This window comes from Stegastes partitus, unplaced genomic scaffold (genome assembly GCF_000690725.1).
Source record: "Stegastes partitus isolate 25-593 unplaced genomic scaffold, Stegastes_partitus-1.0.2 Scaffold1201, whole genome shotgun sequence".
Lineage (NCBI taxonomy): Eukaryota > Metazoa > Chordata > Actinopteri > Pomacentridae > Stegastes > Stegastes partitus.
The window spans coordinates 274,821-293,753 of record NW_007578932.1 but is presented as its reverse complement, the minus strand read 5'-3'; the positions used below and the strand labels follow the sequence as shown (position 1 = coordinate 293,753).

At 41.5% G+C, this 18,933-nt stretch overlaps 1 protein-coding gene across 1 annotated transcript in view; it reads left to right on the top strand.

The window, feature by feature from the left end:
* The window catches only part of chchd6b (coiled-coil-helix-coiled-coil-helix domain containing 6b), a 60,696-nt gene extending 42,286 nt beyond the window's left edge, over positions 1-18,410 (top strand). Inside the window, exons 7-8 of the mRNA XM_008297228.1 lie at positions 544-679; positions 15,271-18,410. Of these exons, the coding sequence (XP_008295450.1) occupies positions 544-679; positions 15,271-15,294 (160 nt within the window). The 3' untranslated portion in view covers positions 15,295-18,410. The remainder of the gene's footprint in view (positions 1-543; positions 680-15,270) is intronic.
* Positions 18,411-18,933: the final 523 nt, after the last annotated feature.

The window sequence follows — 18,933 nt, the reverse complement described above, 5'->3', positions numbered from 1 at the left end:
AGGTGAGTTTAAAACTTCTAGTCAGAAGTCTTCCTTTTGTCAATATAAATTTCTTTCATTTAAATTGCATACACTGCCACCCTCTCATTCCTTTTGTTTGGCCTGTGTAGATTTTTTTTTGTTGTCACAAAAACCTACTTCTCATTAAAATCACAATCAACTTTGGTTCAACTGCAACCATCTGGTTGTTTATTTGTTACCTCCTTTTCCCTTAGCGAGCTGGGTCGTAACAATCTGTTTCATGAAATGTATTTTTGAAAGACAAACACAAAGTTAGAGAACAAATAGATCTCAGTATGCGACAACAAATGAACAGTGGGGAGTAATAATTACCTTTTTTTTGTTGGCATGTATGTCAACACAGAATAACTGATACAGCCCTACTGGTGGTAACACCTGGATCAAGATATACAAGAGAGGCTCCTTTGAAATACAAAATCAGTGAACTGACAGAAATGTACAGCATGGTGATGGCAGCCAATACAGTCACTGAAGACATTCCCATCACGCTGACTGAGCCTTCTTCCAACGCTCTGTTTCTAGGCCCCGGCAGACGGCATCTTTGTGCACTGAGCTGCAGGCCAAGGTGCTCCAATGCTACAGAGAAAATCCACAGCAGACTCTGCAGTGCTCCAGTCTAGCCAGACAGTACATGACCTGTGTCCAGCAAGCAAAGAAGGTAAGAGAAGGTTACGTACTGTGTGTGGGTGTGGGAGCACGAGAAAATAAAGAAAATATGTCCTTATCAGCTTGAGTGTCTTTTTGAAGGATATATCGTTTATGTGGGTGTATTAATCTGTTATATATGTGAATGTTTGTCTGTGACATCGTACTACTTCCAATTAATTTTCTTCTCCCATAGTTTATTCTTCCTTTCACAGTCTCTTTGAGTTACACCCTTGGCCAGAAAAATTGCAGGGGCTCCCTTTCTTTTAAAGATAGACTTATTTATTTATTTTTTATTTTTTTTCAATGCATCCGATTTTTGAAAGAAGGCTAAACATGAGGAAAGCAGTGAATTAGTCAGACCTGGAAGGAGCTTGACAGTGACACTGACAGTGGAACAAAGGAGTTTAGAGACAAAGAAACCTTTCAATCACCATATCAAATCAGTTAACTTCTGAGAATTGCAATCTACATGTTGGTTGCTTTGACACTTCAAATGGGAAGTTAAATCAATGAGACATGCTTATTGAGCGGATTTATAAGTCACCAGGAGCGAGCTGTGTTTTGGAACTTTCTGATAGGAAGATTACACAATTATTAGTGAATTAAAATCAGTTTAGGCATTCAGCGCTTTGAAATGCATTCTGCTTTCCGCTGATGCTTTTGCGAATAGTGTTGAGACGCTGCGCTTATCTACAAAGTGCTTATTTTACCCAATTTCTCCATCAAAAAACAATAATGAATGGGGCAATTTGCACATTGTTATCATGACAAAAATGCACTGATAGGGCTCCAAAGTAGATAAAAGGCAGAAAACAACAATTGGTGATTTTGGCAGTTTAAAATGTCGATAAAAGCAAGGCAAAGGCTCACAATAAAAGCAATCAATCTTTTAAAACCGGTTCAAAAGAACCATTTGCCAGTGGGATGGGGCTCTTCGGGGAAAAACAGTGTGATATGTGTTTGTACATGAGTCCATTTTTTGTGAGCATGTGTTATATAAATTCAGATTGGAAGTGTTTGTGTTTTAAAGAATAGACAGTATGGCGGAGTAAAGGCAAGCTGTTTCTCTCTGCTTTGAGGCACTCGTTTAATTCAGATTCAATCAGGCATATCTTTGACAGAGTGAGTGTGAATGAGAGTCGAAGAATAAAAAAGTGGGAGAAAACACTGAAGTGGCAGAAAGAGAGTGAGTTAAAGGTCAAATGAATGAAAAAGAAAGCTTCCGTCTATATTAAACACAACAATACACTCATCCCTCTGTGAGTTAAAGTGTTGTGGGTAGTGGGGATAAAAACCAGAACTTGCTTTGAACCTCCACTGTCCTCTAAGGAAAAAAAGAAAAAGATTTTTTTTTTTACCTTGGAATAAAAAAGTGAATTTGACTGACATTCATGAATGCAATGTAGTTCTTTGTACAGAGCAGCTAAATATTACTGAGAACCTTATCCGACAATAAAATGATGGCACCAGCGATAGGCACTTTATCAACAGCAAACATAAAAATTGTTTGATAGTTTCACTGAAATGCAATAGATGTATACCCTTAATAGACATAATGAAAAAGCAAGGTTCAGTTCCATGAACAAACTCCAAGTGTTCCCACACTCTGGCTCATAATCAGCCTGGCCTGCGAGGTGTGTCAGAAAAGTGTCAGGACTGGTGTCACAAAAGATATATTTCAAATCCAAACTACAAACTACAAGTTTTCCCCTTCGAGGTAATCCCCCTGGAGTCTAACACACTATCCCAGCCTTCTCTGCCACGCCAACCATGCACTCCTAGAAGGATTCTTCTGGGATCCTCTGCAACTCTGTCGTCACAGCCATCTTGATGTCGTCCACGTCTTCAAAACGGGTCCCCTTGATGACCCCGTTGAGCTTGGGGTAGAGGTCTACCACTTGATTTTTTTTTTTTCCATAACCCTGAGAATCTTTTAAGAAATGCAAAATGATTGTCCAACCTCAGGAGCGATGGCACGTTGTGAGAGGCCTTGTTTATGCAGCTCAACAATCCTACCACGTTCAAAGACGGTTTTTTGCCTTTGCCATCAAGAGAGCTTCACAGTGTGATTACTTGACAGGAAATGACATGGAATCCAAATTTTTGCACAGATTTTGGCTTTTAAAGGTTGTGGTCTTAAACTTTTGATCAGCTGATGAACAGCCTATTTGAGTTAAACTGTTGTTTTCAATAAATTGCCTGCTCACAACAACCAAAACTTCAGGATCAAGTTAATGCCAGAATTTATTTTCAGTGGCAATGAAGGCACCAAAAGTACTGCAGCTGTCATAGGTAGCCAATTGGAGATTGGCATTTCTCCAGTGTGGTGTTTGTAGGTGGAGGTAGAACAACAGGTCAGTTTTTAAAAATCTTTCATGTATTTATTACACCTTGGCAATTTATTACTTGCACTCTGGGAACACTTACACACGGACAGCTGGGAATCGTAGTAGAAATGTAAAAGCGGCCATTGAAGAGTTTATTGTTGAAATTTTTTTGCACAATATTATTTTGTTTTAAATAACAGAAATATCTTTTACTGCTTGGAGGCTCCATTCCATTTTTTTTGTTTGTTTTTTTCAAATAACAGAGTTGTTGTTGAAATTAATACATTTTACTAGTTTGTTTTTTGCTGTGGTATTGAAACTGAATCACAGAGTTTCCGTTGTTTTAGTACCAACTACCAATTTTCTCTTATCGAACACTTACTGTGGTCTGTGGTAGAATGATTTTTCCGACCTCTTCCTGGGTCATTACAGGCCAAAATTTTGTCTTACTTGAAGCTAACTTCACATGTTAAAAATCCCAGAATCTGTCTACTTGAAAGTCATATGGTACTAAGCTGTTGCCTTTTTAAAATTTCACATGATTGCTTTTTGCTCTTTGGAAAAAAACAATTTTGATCCAAGACATTTTATCACTTACATCTTCTCTGTCTAACCTTTCTTTATGGGGATAATCTTACAGAGATAAAATCTTTCTTTTTAAGGGTGGTCTGTGCCACTCTTTTGACGATGGCTGGTTTTCAGGTTGACCTTTAAGACTTCTGACGGGCTCTATCCCAATCTCAGACTTGAAAAGACATATAAATGTTTTTAGATTTAGGTTATAAATGTGTAAATGTAAAAGATCCCATATTTAAGTGGCAGCAAACTATGTCTATCTAATACTCTATCCTTTACTGCTTTATTTCTCTCTTATCCACCAATCTTGTGTGTTAGCTGCTCATCCTTGGATCTTTTATGCTGCTGTCACTATTGATCCATTCCTTCCCTCCATGCTTCTCCTATTAAAACATCTTTCACTGAACACTTTGTCACATTAACCAGTGCATTTGCTCTGATCTACAGCGCTGACCGTGGAGCTCGCTCACGTCTTATCTAAGTTTGGCTGTGTATGTTTACCTCATCTCAGACCCACTGCTGTGTTTGTTGCACACAAATTCCTTGAAAGATACTTTCTGGAGACATAAATACTGCATATTTCATACAGACAACAAAGCCTCAATTTTGCCAATTAAGTCAGTGAACTCTGACAAGCGATTCTGATATTCTTCTGTAGTCCTTCTCCAATCTTACTTTGAAACTTCTTGCTGCTGTAATGAAATTGCATCCATATTATATAACTATCTCTATTTGGAGTATCTTTCACACCAGTGGCATGGATTTGTCATCGTCCTGTATCGCGCAAGGAGAGTAGACAGATGGTGTCAGTGAAAGTAGTGTGCAATAAGGAAATAGAAGCAGAAACAAAAGAGTTTTGATCAAGTCCAGAGGTTTTCCCAGGGGCACATAGGAAGGGGGTTGTGGACAGAGAGCTGTAAGATAAAGATACTATGTATGGTGAAAGAGACAGGTGTGTCCTAGTGTTGTAAATTATTGGGGTGATCATAATTATACTTTAGGCTCGCTAATTTGGCCTGCTTATCACCAGTTATCACCAGTGTCAGCAGTTACAGCAGCAGCAACATCTGTGAAACACAGCTGATGGCCCAGCTCCCACAATTTGCTGCAAAAACCTTACCCCTTTCTCTCAGAGTCATAACTCAGTCAAATCTGCACAAGCAAGATACATATTTGTCAATATCTCTGCCAATCATGACTACATGTTCATTTATTTGCTTGGCAGCTTTGTAGCTTGGCAGAGCAGAGCACTTGGACTCGAGTTTCACTCTGAAAAGTTTTGGTATTTGCTGCAGGTGGTTTCAGGGTCAACAGGGAGCAGTATGCACTGCAGGTTTAGTCTTGAGAGAGAGCGCTGGATCGTATTTCATTATGAAATATAATGCTCTGTAGATCCCAGAGGAAATATTTTGTTAAGGTTGAGACTGTTAATAATGAGGTGCCTGCGTGCTTGTTCCAGAAGTGGAGCAGAAGGTTTGATCTTTTTTGTCAAGTAGGTAATTTCATTCAGCAGGCATTTGCTCATATGCAGCATGAAAATTAACAAAGCAAAATGCGGCAATGTTTTGGAAAGTTTTGATTGTTCCATTTAGACAATATTTTAGATTTTGGTGTTAGGAGAAAATCTGCAGCCAACCTTCCTTTTTTGTTAAATATATATAAATTAATTTCAAAACAATAAAATCCAGTACATTAGCATGGGCAGGCGTACTTGCTCTTCATAGTTTTGTAATTTTGAAAAGACCACTTCTGCCCTCCACAGCAGTACCATACCAGCATACTTTTACGATGCACTTGACAGACAGAAAGAGGTCATTTTTGTTTAAACTAACAAGCAAAATAAACTGGCTGTTCACGAGCAGATAAAATAGCTAGAGAAGGCATGCAACATTTTGGGTGCAATAATTTTTCAGCTTTGTGTGACAATAACATGACTACTCAATAGACAGCAAAGCTTTTAGCCTGGTGAAAACCTCCCGACAGCTTAAAAGCTCTGCTCTTTTGTTATCTGTTTGTGCTTGTAAGGATTTTCTAAAGCAGATGTATTCTTCCCTGTGATTAAAGGAAGAATGCTGTATTTTTCTGACAAATTAATCTTAGTCTGCAGTTGATACTTTACGGTTCAGACTTTTCTTGAACATAGTTATCTTTCCCTCTTGGGTCTCTTTCTGTACTTGCAGCTCGATGCCTATTGAATACCATGTGTCTGGCTTAAACTCTTTCCCTCATAGTTTGGTGGTATTTTCTGTAGTTCTGTCAATTCCACCCAGTGAGGACTGACTCATATGACTTTCCAAGAGCATTCATGTAGGCTCCACCATATATCTGCTCCTCTCCGAACAGACTGTCTATGTTTGTCAATCAATCTGCCAATGACAGCAGCCTGCTTATCTGTCTGTTTTTCTGCCAGAGTCTTGATCTGAACATCACTAGAATATCTATCTCACTTTTTCCGTCTCCCGCTTGAAGTCCGCCCAACTCACTATCTGCAGTGGCACAGCCTTCCTTATATGTCACTCAGAGGTTCTTTTATGTTTTATGATTCATGCATGCGCACACATACACATTTTTTCACACATTCTGCCCTCTGCCATCCATTAAAGACAGTTGGTTCAAGATATGGCCTTTCACCTCCTCTTGGCTATCACTCCCCTGTCCCCTCTCCCGTCAGTATCTCTGCTTGGGCCATTGTCATGCATATGGTATTGTGTGTGTGTGTGTTTCTGTATGTGTGTGTGTGTGTGAGGAATTCAGGGTAAATGTCAGCTCACCAAGGCCCTATGTTATCATAAAGCTCTTTGGGTTTTGTCTCTTATTTTTTTTTGGTGTGACGTTAGACACTATCTCATATATTGTCACTACTGTATATGGTCATTTTCATTGGAAGTTTCTATACTCTGGGCTTTTTTTTTCTGTGTGTGTGTGTGTGTGTGTGTGTGTGTGTGTGTCTGTGTGTATAAGCCTATGACAGAGTCTGTGAGTCCACCTTTTACCTTTTCATCATCTATTCTCTCTTTCAACATCCTTCTCAGTGAAACAAAACACAGTCGTCCTCAAAGTCATATTCAAGAGCAAACGTTTGTCAAACCACCACTTACAGTAAGTGTCACCCGTCCTCCTCCACGATACTCCAAAGTCTCCAGTGCCGACCATGTGCGGAATGCTAATGCTATTGCTGTACTATTTAATATCATCAGCAGGGGCTAACAGTATCAGAGCGCCATACTTTCCACTGCATCCCACATGCTTAACCCACTTGAACCCGTCGGTGTCCTGACAGTGGTATTTGTCTACTCTGATGTGTGAGTGTGTGTGTGCTGGTTCCTGAGAAGCCTGGTGAAGTGCCACTCTGTTTCTGCCTTGATTGAGGCTTATGGAGCATTGCTTTAACAAAAAAAGTATGTGCAACAGATGCTTTTGTGTATGGATGGTATTTTTCAAGGTAATCCCAAAAGCTGTCTTTTTATTGCTTTTAGAAAGCATTTGAATTTTGTGTCAGTATTTCTAACGGGTAAAAAAATAAATTAACGGGGGGGGGCGGGTGGAATGTGCCAGAGCAATGAAAAAATAAAACAGCTTTCAGTGTATTGCGGCCTGCTAAACCACCAACCTTTAAAAATATAAATAGATCAAATCAGCGCTGTTCTCACACTGTGGCTGATGTGGACAATTGCTGAGAAACCTGTTAATGAAAATAGATTCGGAGTGAGAAATGTTCTTAAGCTATTTGCAGTGCTATATGCTCCCAGTTGGCTTCAACAGGTCGGTAATACCACAGTACCAGCAAAAGAGAAGGAGATGCTTGACTGAGGGGACGCCAGACATCATGTGCTCTTAAATTTTACGCTGTTAAAGTGGGAATATGTTTGACTAATGTTCACTCTTTCAAGTATTTGTTTGAAGGCTTGATTTAGGAATTGCAGTTAATAATATAGTAATTTTTACACATTTTATAGATTAAAAAAATAATCAAAATAAAAATGAATAGGTTAATCAACGGGGAAAGAAAAGATAAAACTTTTCTTTGCTACTGTGGTGGTCAAAATTAATGATTGGAGGTTTTAATTCATCATGCCTCAACCTCAGTAGCCATGCTTCTCCCTTAATTGTGAAGCAAAGTCTAAACAAGCTTTTGAAATGTTGCAAAAAAAAAAAAAAACTAAAAATGAAAAGAAAGGAAATGCGGCTTAGATGTGTTTTAATTGACTTCTCTGGAGCGAATAAACTAGTCTGTGTAGTGCCTTTAGAAGATTGTGGCGTAGGCTACATCACAAATGGATGTATTAAACGGAGAAAAAGGAGCCCAACAAAGCAAGTTTGCTAACTGCAGAAAAAAAACAAAGTTACAGAAGAAGAAGAAACAAAATAACAGAACTTTAAAATGTACAACAAAAAAAATATTTTTAAATGAGTTAAAAAAAAAAAAAAAAAAAACTGAAGTGAGCTTAGAATCTTTTTTTTCCCATTTCCATTAACGTTTTATAATGTGAAATTTCACATTAACATAGCAAATAATGGTCTTTGCCACTAGTCAAGTATAAAGTGTGACTGTGATCTTCATCATGATCCTCCTGAAGCTCTAGTTACAGAACATAGGAGTTAGAAGAAAACAATGTCGACTGTATGTGTGTACTGTGAATGCGACAGAAAACAACCAGGAATGTGGAGTGCGTGGGCTTGCAGATGGAGCCTTGTGTGTTGAAGCTGCATTGTTTATTTTTTTCTATTATTTTCACCTCCATCAGTTATGCTGTGTTTATGTGTTGCATTTCTGTGTCTGTGCGTTCCCCCTCCCCTCCTTCCTCCAAACATTTCAGTTGACATTTTCCACATCAGCCACTTTTAACCACAAATTCACTTTTTTTTTTCAAGGAGCTGTCCATTTCTAAATGTAGTGCCAGCAGCATCTTAAGCACCTCTCAGACAACATTCAGTCCTAACAAAATGTTTAGACCTCCATCGCCCATGAAAAAAAAAGAAGAAGCGAATGGCTTTCGTAATAGTCGACTATTTCACTCTCCTATTTTCCCGTCTTCCTGCTACAGCAAATTCCAGCAACAAAAAAATCAAGACGTCTCATTCAGAACTGCTCAGTTTGTCCAGGTGAAGAAGTTGATTGATAGGAAGTGAAGAAATTCTGCCATTTCCAGCTAAAAAAAAAAAAAAAATGAGGGATGAGTCTTTGTCGCAGGGATGAAAGAGGAAGGTGCCCGTCAATAGGCAAGTGGATGGAGACTGATGAAAGAGAAGAAAACTAGGTAGAAAGAGGCTTAGGAGTGCCTGTCAGTGAGGAAGGGTTAATAGAAAACTGTAAGAGAGAGATACAGAAGGAATGAGTGGATGATGGAAGGAATGTAGAGAGGGTGAATAAAGAGAAGAGGTTCTGTCAGTGGGAGGGATGGCTGAGAGCACTGAAGTGGGAAGAAAGGAAGAAGAGAAGGAGAGGACGGAGCTCTGTCAGTCACTGCTGCAAGAGACAAAACAGTATATTAGGACTGTAAAATAAAAAGCAAATATTGTGTGCATTTGTGTGCATGGCTATCAGGAGTAGCAGGTGGTGAGCCCCACTGTGAGCCTTGGCCTGCCTGCTAACTCTAATCTGATAACACAGCCACTCTATTCAGCAGCAGTCTTCTCCTGCGCGCACATTCACACAAAGAGTGCTTTTTATAAACAACCGCACTCAAACCCCATCAGTTCTCTATACTGTAATACCCCAGTTGTTAATGTCCTTTTATAGAATACTAGCACACGCTGATTGTAGCTCTTGTGTGATTGCTACGTTTACATACATCTGTGTGTGTGAACATTATATCGCCACAAACACATACCAGTGCACATATTTCTCTCTTTCCCTTCATTCCACCTCTCTTTCACATCAATCACCTCCAAGGCGGCCACCTAGTGAAGGCACAGGCCACATAAAGATTAGCTGTTCTCTCTTATGTCCCTCCCCTCCATCCTCCATCTCTCTCTCTCTCTCAAATCTATAGAACTCTCCATCAGCATCCAGCTAAATATCTCATCCACGCTGCTACACTTCACTGGCCGCCATCACCAACATGTGATGGATTCTCTTTTGTCAGGTCTGAGCTGCCATGTGTCTTACTTCATTTGGGTAAAGATAAGGTGTTTGGGGAGGGGGGGGAAATTGTGACAAAGGAGACTTGGTGCGTGAAGCCTGGGTTGTTCTTTTACTCTGTGAATGGAACTGCCATTATCATTTCCTACAACCACTACCTCATGTAAGAAATCGCCACAGATGCAGGAAATCATCAAGGTGTCGCAGAAATACAAATACTGTGTCAAATGAATGTTGGCACGTCCAGTTTCGAAACATCTTTTTTTTTTATCAGGAAGTTTGTTCTTTCCTTAATGGGCTTTTAATTAGAAGGCAGATTTTGCAAAGCCTCTTTTAGGGATGCCCCTAGCAATTGACCATGGCGCTCTGATTATTTGCTTGGAGAGAAATTGTCTTAATGGTCACTGTGCATTATTGTGAGTCATACTACAAAACTAAATTCTCAATATTCAACATGGAAACATTTACTGAGAATATCATATCGAGGCTTGTTTATTAAATGGCCTAACTTGTTGTACCACTGTCTTGCTTGCCTTTGAGATGAGCGTTAAAGTTTAAAAAAAAAAAATTGTCATTGCATTCAGATATACTTTGGATGCTGCAACAGTAAGCGAGTTTTCAAGTGCTCACTACACCACTATACTTCCTGGATGTATTGCCCCGTAAGTGCATCAGCCACCATCTGCGACGTATGCTGGATCTCCTCCATTGTGTCAAACTCTTAAACCTGAATTTTATTTTGGGGAAGGGGAGAAAGTCACATTGAGCCAAATCTAGTGAGTAAGCTGGATTATGGTGTCGTTGCTGCCAAAAAACTTTTTCCCGGAGACGCCACAGGAAGTTACAGTAGAACTCTGCATTCACAGTGGGACTCTTTAGGATGAATTCAACCCTGTGGATGAGTGTGCTCACAGTACAGTCCTTCCCTGACGTGCCTTTTTTGGTCTTGGAGACTGCAGGTTCCTCGTCTGCCTGACTGCTGATTGGTCTCTGGATAGACTCAACTCTTGTCACCAATGATGATCCTCAAGGTTAAGTCATCCTGGGCCTGTTGACGGAGATGGTCGCAGATTTGCTGCTTGTGCAGGTCCATGGAAAAATCGCAAATGTGCTCGTGCAAATGGTCACATAAGCGCATGCAACAAAGTTCCTGATGTTGGTTTCAAAACGCTGCCTGGAATCTTGACTCTCAAGAATTGTACCTGTTGCATACATATGACTGGGCCTTGCTCTGTTCATGCACGAGGGAACAGACGGAACTTTTTGATGGGACCTCATAACTGTCTTCATGTTTAATGGCTATTGATTTACAAACAGTTTGTTAAAACTAAACCTAACTAACTGACAACTGACTAACCACCATGCAGACTGACTGATGAACAGTTTAAAGCAGGCATAGTTTATAGTTTGTAATAAATATATGAAATGTCGTGGTCTCTTATTGTGATGAGCCTACCAAAGATTCTCATTCGAATCTGCAGCTCTGCTCACCTTTGTGAAGCTTTATAGCAAGTTTCAGCTCATTGTTCAGCTGTCTGGTCTGTAAATGTACCGTTTTAGTTCACTCTCACTGCTGTCACAACAAAACTTTTACTGCTTTCAGCAAAAAATACCAGCATTAAAACCGACTGTACATTACCTTTCCAGCCCCGAATGACAGACTGACACAGTTAACATGTAGCTGGTGAGAATGGTGAAGCACTTAGCAGCTAAAGAGCCCTTTCCCTCAGGGGTTAGTGCAGACCAAGGACAGAGCTACAAAAAAAAGAGTGAATATTGGTCTTACGTTTATCTGTTAGCCTACAACATGTCTCCAAATGAATTATTGTGTTGCTCTGTGACTGCTAGATGTGTAAATAGGCAAATGTTTGCGAACAAATACATCAGCTTCGTTTCAGTGGTTCTGTGCATGTAACCAACCAGCTGACTAACTGACCAAGAGGCTTCCTCGATTGACTAATTGACTGTCTGGCTGTCGTGCTGACTGTGTAATCAGAGAATGACTGTGTGTTTATAAAGCAGTCATAGCCGCGGTGACTGTCTGATTGACAGTCCTGCCTGGCAACTGTCTCCGTCCCTCCAGAGAGAGGCAGAGAACTGAGTGCTGTTAGCACTGAGCAGAGAAGACAGTTATTGATTTTCTACTTGTCTATTATTTTTGTTTTTCGCAGAGAAAAGACAAGCGAGTGAGATGTGTGTATGTGTGCTTGTATGTGCGTGTGTGTGTGCGTGCGTGCACATGTGCGTGCTTGCATGTGTGTGTGTGTGTGTCCTTGCTGCAGATGTATTTGCATGTGTGTCTTCTGCGTGCGTTGCCCATTAGCCCTTTAACTCTGGAAGTGTGAACATTCCCAGCTTGTGCACACTGTTGCTTCTGTGCTGTTGCCGTCCAGAGTTGATTCCCAGCCAACAAACACAACAATCTATCCACTGCTCACACTGCTCACTAATTGGATGGAGACTGGCAGGTGGAAGAAAACGTGTTTGTGTGTCTCGTGTGAACCAGTGTTTTTAGGTGTAATAAATCTAATCTGACCAGACATTTTTCCAGTGATAATGAAGTGAAATTGTTGGCAACTTTGCGCTTTTGCACCAACAGAGTGTAAAAATGAGTTCCAACTCATGTGAATACAACAAATCACATTATGGTAGGACCTCTCAGTGAAATTTCATTAACATATAAGGTTTACATTGTGGTGCGTAAATAGCCTTACATATGCAGAAATAAAACAGCATTTTACCATTTATGATGGTAGGATTTCTTGCAGTGCAGTTGTATTGCAATATTAGCTTCAGCTTGGTGTATCTTAATAAATTGGCAGCTGAGAGTATGTCTAAAATTCAGAGCAGACCTTGAGCTAGAATATTTGGCTGCCCTCCCTGTCCAAGGTGTTGTGCATAAAAAGCTTTTCCTGTCTTTAAATTATCCAAGTGTGGATGGCGGCAGTCCAAATTTGGACCTGGGGCACCAAATTGAACTGTGCGTACTGTGGGAGGTGCCAGGGGTCAGTTTGAAATTCAGGAACTACTTCATGCACTATGCATTAGGCATAATATTCCATCACGCTGCCGTGTATGAGTGTGGCAATACCCCCGTCGCCACATACTCCCACATGCGTGCACACACACACATGCACACACACACACACACACACACACACACACACACATACAGTGCATGCATAAACTCCTGCAGACATAAACAGCCACTGTCACACAAATAGTGAGTTTTCACGCACTCATGCAGACACACACTGTCCCCCTTTATATCTCAGGACGTGAGTGGAACAGTAAAGCTAAATCCCCTTGTCACATTTGCCGCTCATCTCCAATTCAAAGGCACAGGCTGCGATGCCCTGGGATGCACTTGGCAAGTGAACAGCTAACCTGCCCGCCAGCATATCTGCCTGCCAGCCGAGCACAGAGGTAGTTAGCATGCCAACTAGCCCACCCAGCAACCACAAGCTAATGCTTCACTAACCCTGTTTTGCCCTGTGCTCCTCCTGTGGCTGTGTGTTTGTGTTACGTGTATTGACACAAGAGGAGTTTAGATGTACCCTACAGTCAGCTGGCTTTCTAAAACACAATCAGCTATAAGTGTTACACTACATAGACGTGAAAAGGCAGAACTAAATAATCTTATCTCATTTTATAACAATGCCAAGTCACTTGGGAAGTATTTTGATACAAAAAAAATGGGAAGAAGGATGCTCCAGAGGAGCTATTGTTTTATCTCCTTTTAATCTGTGCAGTTTTGTTCCAAAATGAGGTATCCTCAAGTAATTAGGGATAGTGTGTAAGTGGACCTTATGCTCTTTAATTTATTTGGCAACTATTGAGTGCAGTAGCTCAAGAATATTTTTCTGCCTTTATGTGGATTTTGTGTGTGTGTGTGTGTGTTTGGAAATAAACTTCACCATCTGGTACAAAAAGTAAGAATCCAATAAGAAACCAATCCAAGGTGTCTACTCAGCCATCAGAACAATCTGCTTTCATCACATTTGAATGCAATTTTTTTTTTGTGTGTGTGTGTGTGTGTGTGTGTGTGTGTGTGTGTGTGTGTGTGTGTGTGTGTTTTCTTTTTTCACTTCGGTGACAACAGCCGTGTGTCACACAGAAACTGTGATGCAACTGTTTGGTGTTTCAAAGTGCTGTAGTTTGACTTTTAAATTCTTTGTAAAACCCCAAGGTCAGACTGAGTGTCTTAATGCTTTGCTATGTGCAGCAGATACTAGAAGACGAGCAAACAAGCAGAATAAAGTAGACATCATTAAAATATAGAACAGAGCAAAGTGACTGCTACAAAGAATGCAGATAATAGTCTGGTCAGCGATGAAGCTTAGTGCAAGGTAGTGGAAGGAAATTTTGAATTGGTCCTGATTTATTGTCAGCAGTCCAGTGATGTCAATAGTCTCACTGAAGTAAGTATATGTAACTGGAATCACATGTATAAAGGTGTTGTGTAGTACACCTATCCCTCCAACTGTTGCATAAGACACAGATATACGCCAACACACACCCCCTCAGCTTCTCTCCTCCACACCGCAGCCTCTGCAGACTACCTGCAGCTGAAGTGCTTCGTCTCAAAATTCTGGGGTTATTTTCTCAGGCAGACAAGTTTGTTTGAATTGTTACTTAGTCTGTTGCAGTTGTTGCGGCAGCGCAGCTATTCCACAAAAAAAAAAAAAAAACCTCACTCTGGTCGGGTTAGGAGAGTGGCCAAAATATGTCAAGTGTAGGTCTATTGTACCAATAAACCACTTCAGACCTTCCCTGCAGCTACTATGATTCACTGGATTAGAACTGTAGTGTGTGTGTGTGTGTTAGTGTGTTGTGTTAGTGTCTGTGTGTGTGTGTCTGTGTGTGCGTGCTTGCATGGCCATATTCGTGAGGACCACTTTGAGTTTTAGACCTTGGGAGAGGGATATTTTTGAGAAAGTGAGGACATTTTGCCAGTGTTGTACGCGTGTGTCTTGTCAAGTCCCTTAACAGTTGTCTTTCTTTGGTTCCATGTACTTCGACAACGGTTGCAGCAGCTACAGGCCAAAAATCTCCACAGACACCAACCTTTGTACAAGAGCCAGGCTAAACACATCCAACGCTCTATAGCCACCTTGTGTGACTCGGTTTTTATGTGTCATACCTTTTTCCATCCCTGTCACTTAAAGTTGTTGACCAGTTTGTTGATGACATGTTTAATAGTGTTTCGGTAGTTGACATCAAAAACTAAAATAAATTTGTTTCTTTTTTTTAAAAATGAAAATCTAATGAGCTATATCTCCAGGTAAGGAGGACAAAACCCTGCAGTCAGGGCCAGAGCTACAAAGGAACCATGCTAGTGTTCCCTGAGTCGCTGAGTTAAATTTCAGGAAAACAGGAGAAATGCTCAGCTTTCCTGTGGTGACACTTGGGTATTTAGGTGTCGTACTTCCTTGGTATTGTGGTTATGTGCAGTGTCACTGTTTGTGTTTACATGCAAGTGCCTGGATTTCCCCACGGTGCATCCTGGTTTCTCCTGAGTTTTCCCATGGGTTCTAGTCATTTAAATTTACAATTTGACATTTTCTCTTCTTCTTCTCTACCCTCCCCCCCTTTCTTGTCTGTCTTCTCTTCCAGGGCGCTCTGACGAATCACGGCTGAGAAACCCAAAGAAAGCAGGAGCGAGTGGAGAAGAGGAGAAGAAGTTGAAGAAACAGAGAGCATGTCAAATCCGTCCATTTTTCTCCCCCTCTCTGTCCTTCTCTTATCCATCCATCCATTTATTTAGCCACTGAATAACCCCCCCCCTCCTCTTTTCCATTCGCCATCCTTCTTGGTTTTTGAGTGTATTATCTTGACTTGTCACTCCAGAGTGTACAATGTGTTGATTTATTGTCAAGTTGTGCCAGCACACCCCTGCCGTCGCTGAAATAAATCCCAGTGATCCAGTGGTGATGAGACTGCAGGTTGTGTGTCTTTGTGGGTCTTGCGTATGTGTGTGTGTGTGTGTGCAGGGTGGTGGCGGATGGCTGTCTCTTGTCACGGCACGCTAATAATGCTTCCACTACTGAAAATGGGGTCGTGTGCACCCTTCTGACAATGCTGTGCAGGCCCAGGGGCTTGATTGTGTGCCGTGCTCATGGTTTCATTAAGAGAGAGAAGGGAAGGGAGAGTGAAGGAAATGAGGGATAAATGAAGTGGAGGACAGATGAATAGTGAAGTGTGCATTATTAATATGTGTGTGTATGTGTGTCCTTCTTTTTTTTTTTCTTCCTGGTATACCTAACCCGTGCGCGTCATCACATATAGGTGCTTGTGTGAATGTGCGAGCAACACACCGGACAGGGCACATATTGTCCCTGCTAGCTGTGTTTCCATGGTGACAGCAGGGGTTTGTGCTAGCAGCAAGGTGTGGAGGAACCTTCCAGATAACCCTGAAGGTCAGCACACTGAGCTACAGCTCACAGCACTACTCTGTACCTTTGCGCTTGTGTGTGTGCGCGACTGAAAGTGAGGGACTCAGTCAAGATGCATTTCCACTTATATATGGACATGGTTGGCCACCCTCGAAATGACAGAGGCTTGTTATCGCACGCACACAAACACACACACACAGACTCGCACAGCGGACACACACAGAATATTAATAGACTTATAACACACCCTTGTTTCCCGGATATAAGTGCACATTCGTACAAGTGGCAGTCGGTGCGTTGGGGGGGGCGTTTGTTAATGATAGCTGCAAGAGGTGATCTATTGATCAGTTTGACTCCCACTTGCCACCGCAGCATCGATCGTGACATAACACGCACAATGCAGCTGACCAATCCATACGATACGCGCTCCGTTATAGAAATCTAGTAAAGGGAAACGGTGCGATCAATGAAATGATAAAGAAATGGATTGTGGATTGTGTGACGTCTGTCGGTCCCGTTTTGTCCGTCAGTCGGTAAAAGCCTCCAACTCCGGCTGCACTTCGTCACCAGGGATTAGGCGGCTCTAACCCAACGGACATGAAGCGCATATTACCTATATTAAAGTCAGCACCATATTAGAGGTTTCAGCCAGTGACTCTCATATCCCTTCTCTCTCCCTGACATTTCTTTACAAATACCAGCCTCTATTCACTCTGTTATTGCCTTCTCCCATTCAACAATTCTCTGATTAAACAAGCTCCTGAAAAGCCTGGGCACTGCTATCTGCCATTTGGCTTTTATTAGAAAACCCACCCTCTTTAATTAAATTGGTTGAATTACAGAAATATCAGGGATATTTCGGCAATATATTGGATAAGAGAGCACAATGGGTGAAAAAAAAAATGGAAGAATGGGTTTTATGAGATGTTTTGAATGTGGTTTGGCGGTGAAATGAGATAAACACAATCTTGATAGCCGGGTGATGTTTGTTTTTTCAAGGAACTGAGGTTTGTTCGATCTGAATGAGTCTCATTATCGAATATACGTCACTGCTAGACTCGTTAATTTCTTCTTCTTCTTTTTTTTTTTTTGCCGATTTGCCTTAGAGACTCGATTTATTTTTCACTCCCTCGTTCTCTTCCAGCTCTATTTCTACCCCACACCTTCAGCGCCATGCCTTTCTTTTCCCGCCCTATAACTGTGGAAGGATGTGGGATTGAGGTTGCCGTGGAAACCAGCCCAGCTTTGATTGGGGTAGACAGCTGCATGGTGCAAGGTTAGAAGATGGCTGCTCACGCCTCACAATGCGCCACTATTGATTTCCAGTCGTTGCCAATTACTGGACCCAGTTGTGTCCGATGAGTTGCAGAAAATATGAAAAAGCAAGAGGATTGTGTCCATGTGTACGTTGTTTGGGGGGCGGGTGTTACTGTAATGCTCACTTTGAAGTCAACACAGAGTAATTGTCTCGCTTTTTCCACCTACGTGAGTGCATGTGTTTGTCTGTAAGGCAATTCTTTGAGCCGTTGCCATAGTTTTAACCTCAGACATCCTGTAGCTTGAGCTGGAGACAAGTTTGACAGTCATCCACGGAGCCTAATGTTATATGTTTTAGCAGCTCCGCACTCTCTCCTTTGTTCCGTTCTTGAAACGCTGTTTGTCGGCTGTTCTTTCTCATCCAGCTGAAGGGGGTGTCAGCAAATGAGAGACGGTGTCAGACTTTGACAAACTGCTGCCCTTTGTAAAGACTTAATGGGGATCAATTCAAGTAAAGTTAGACGCTTAGAATTCACATGCAGTCAAGATATAAAAAAAATAAAATAAAAAAATAACCGCTCTCACTTGCACACACATCCCCACGCATATACCTACTTCTTTCTGGAGTTCACCCAGCGCTGGAGTTATTTGCCACCCTCCCTGTTTCCCTCCTCTCTTTTCTTCTCTCTTCCCTCAGCCAACTTGGCATTGTATATGTGAGAAGTCGACAGTGAGCCTAATTGGAGCGTGTGGCTCCATCAATGACAGTCACCATTCTGTTTCTGCACGCAGCACACACTCACATGGAGTCCTTTAGCTAATTGAATAGTCTTTTATTAAACTGTGTTAATGTGAACTGAAACTGGCTGCTGGTGAATTAAATTAGACCCCCCACCCCCCACAACAACCATATGCATAAACACATGCAGCTCAGTGTAGCGGTAGGAATGAATGCGACCTCAGCGTGGAGGGAGGACGAGGAGAAGAAAATGGGGAGAGAAGGAGGTGAGGGTGTTGCTGTATTCATTGTAATGTTTGTGATTTAAAAGAATGTGATGGATGCGTAAAAGTCATAAACTGTTTATTAAAGATGGATGTAGCCACCATGACGTCACAGTCGCCCACTGGGTCCATGTGTTTGGTCGTCACCGTTTTGGTCTTTTGCAACCAGATATGATGAGCAAGTGGTGGATCTGGCTGAGAAGTCTAAGGCTACATTCAGACAGCAGGCTGAAGTGACTCAAATCCGATTTTTTTTGCCCCTATGCGACCTGCATCTGATCTTTTCCGACCTACACGTCATTGATACACGACAAATGTCACTATTCTGCGTTCAAGTAGGCGGGAGCAGGAAGAAAAACTTTAAAATCACAAGATGCGCTTCACCATTACCATCCCTGTTTACTTCACTGAGCACGGTCGCTGCGTGTGACGTTGTTGTGTCCTCTTCTGTGCATACAGGACACATTTGGGTCATATGAAGTTCACACAGGAGATCACATACAAGTCGCCTTCAATTGGAAATGTGAACAAACTTGGATTTCACAAAAAAAGTCTGAATTGAGCATTAAGTCCTGCAGTCTGAACATAGCCTAAGACGCTACGCTCACCCATTGGGTACCAACTT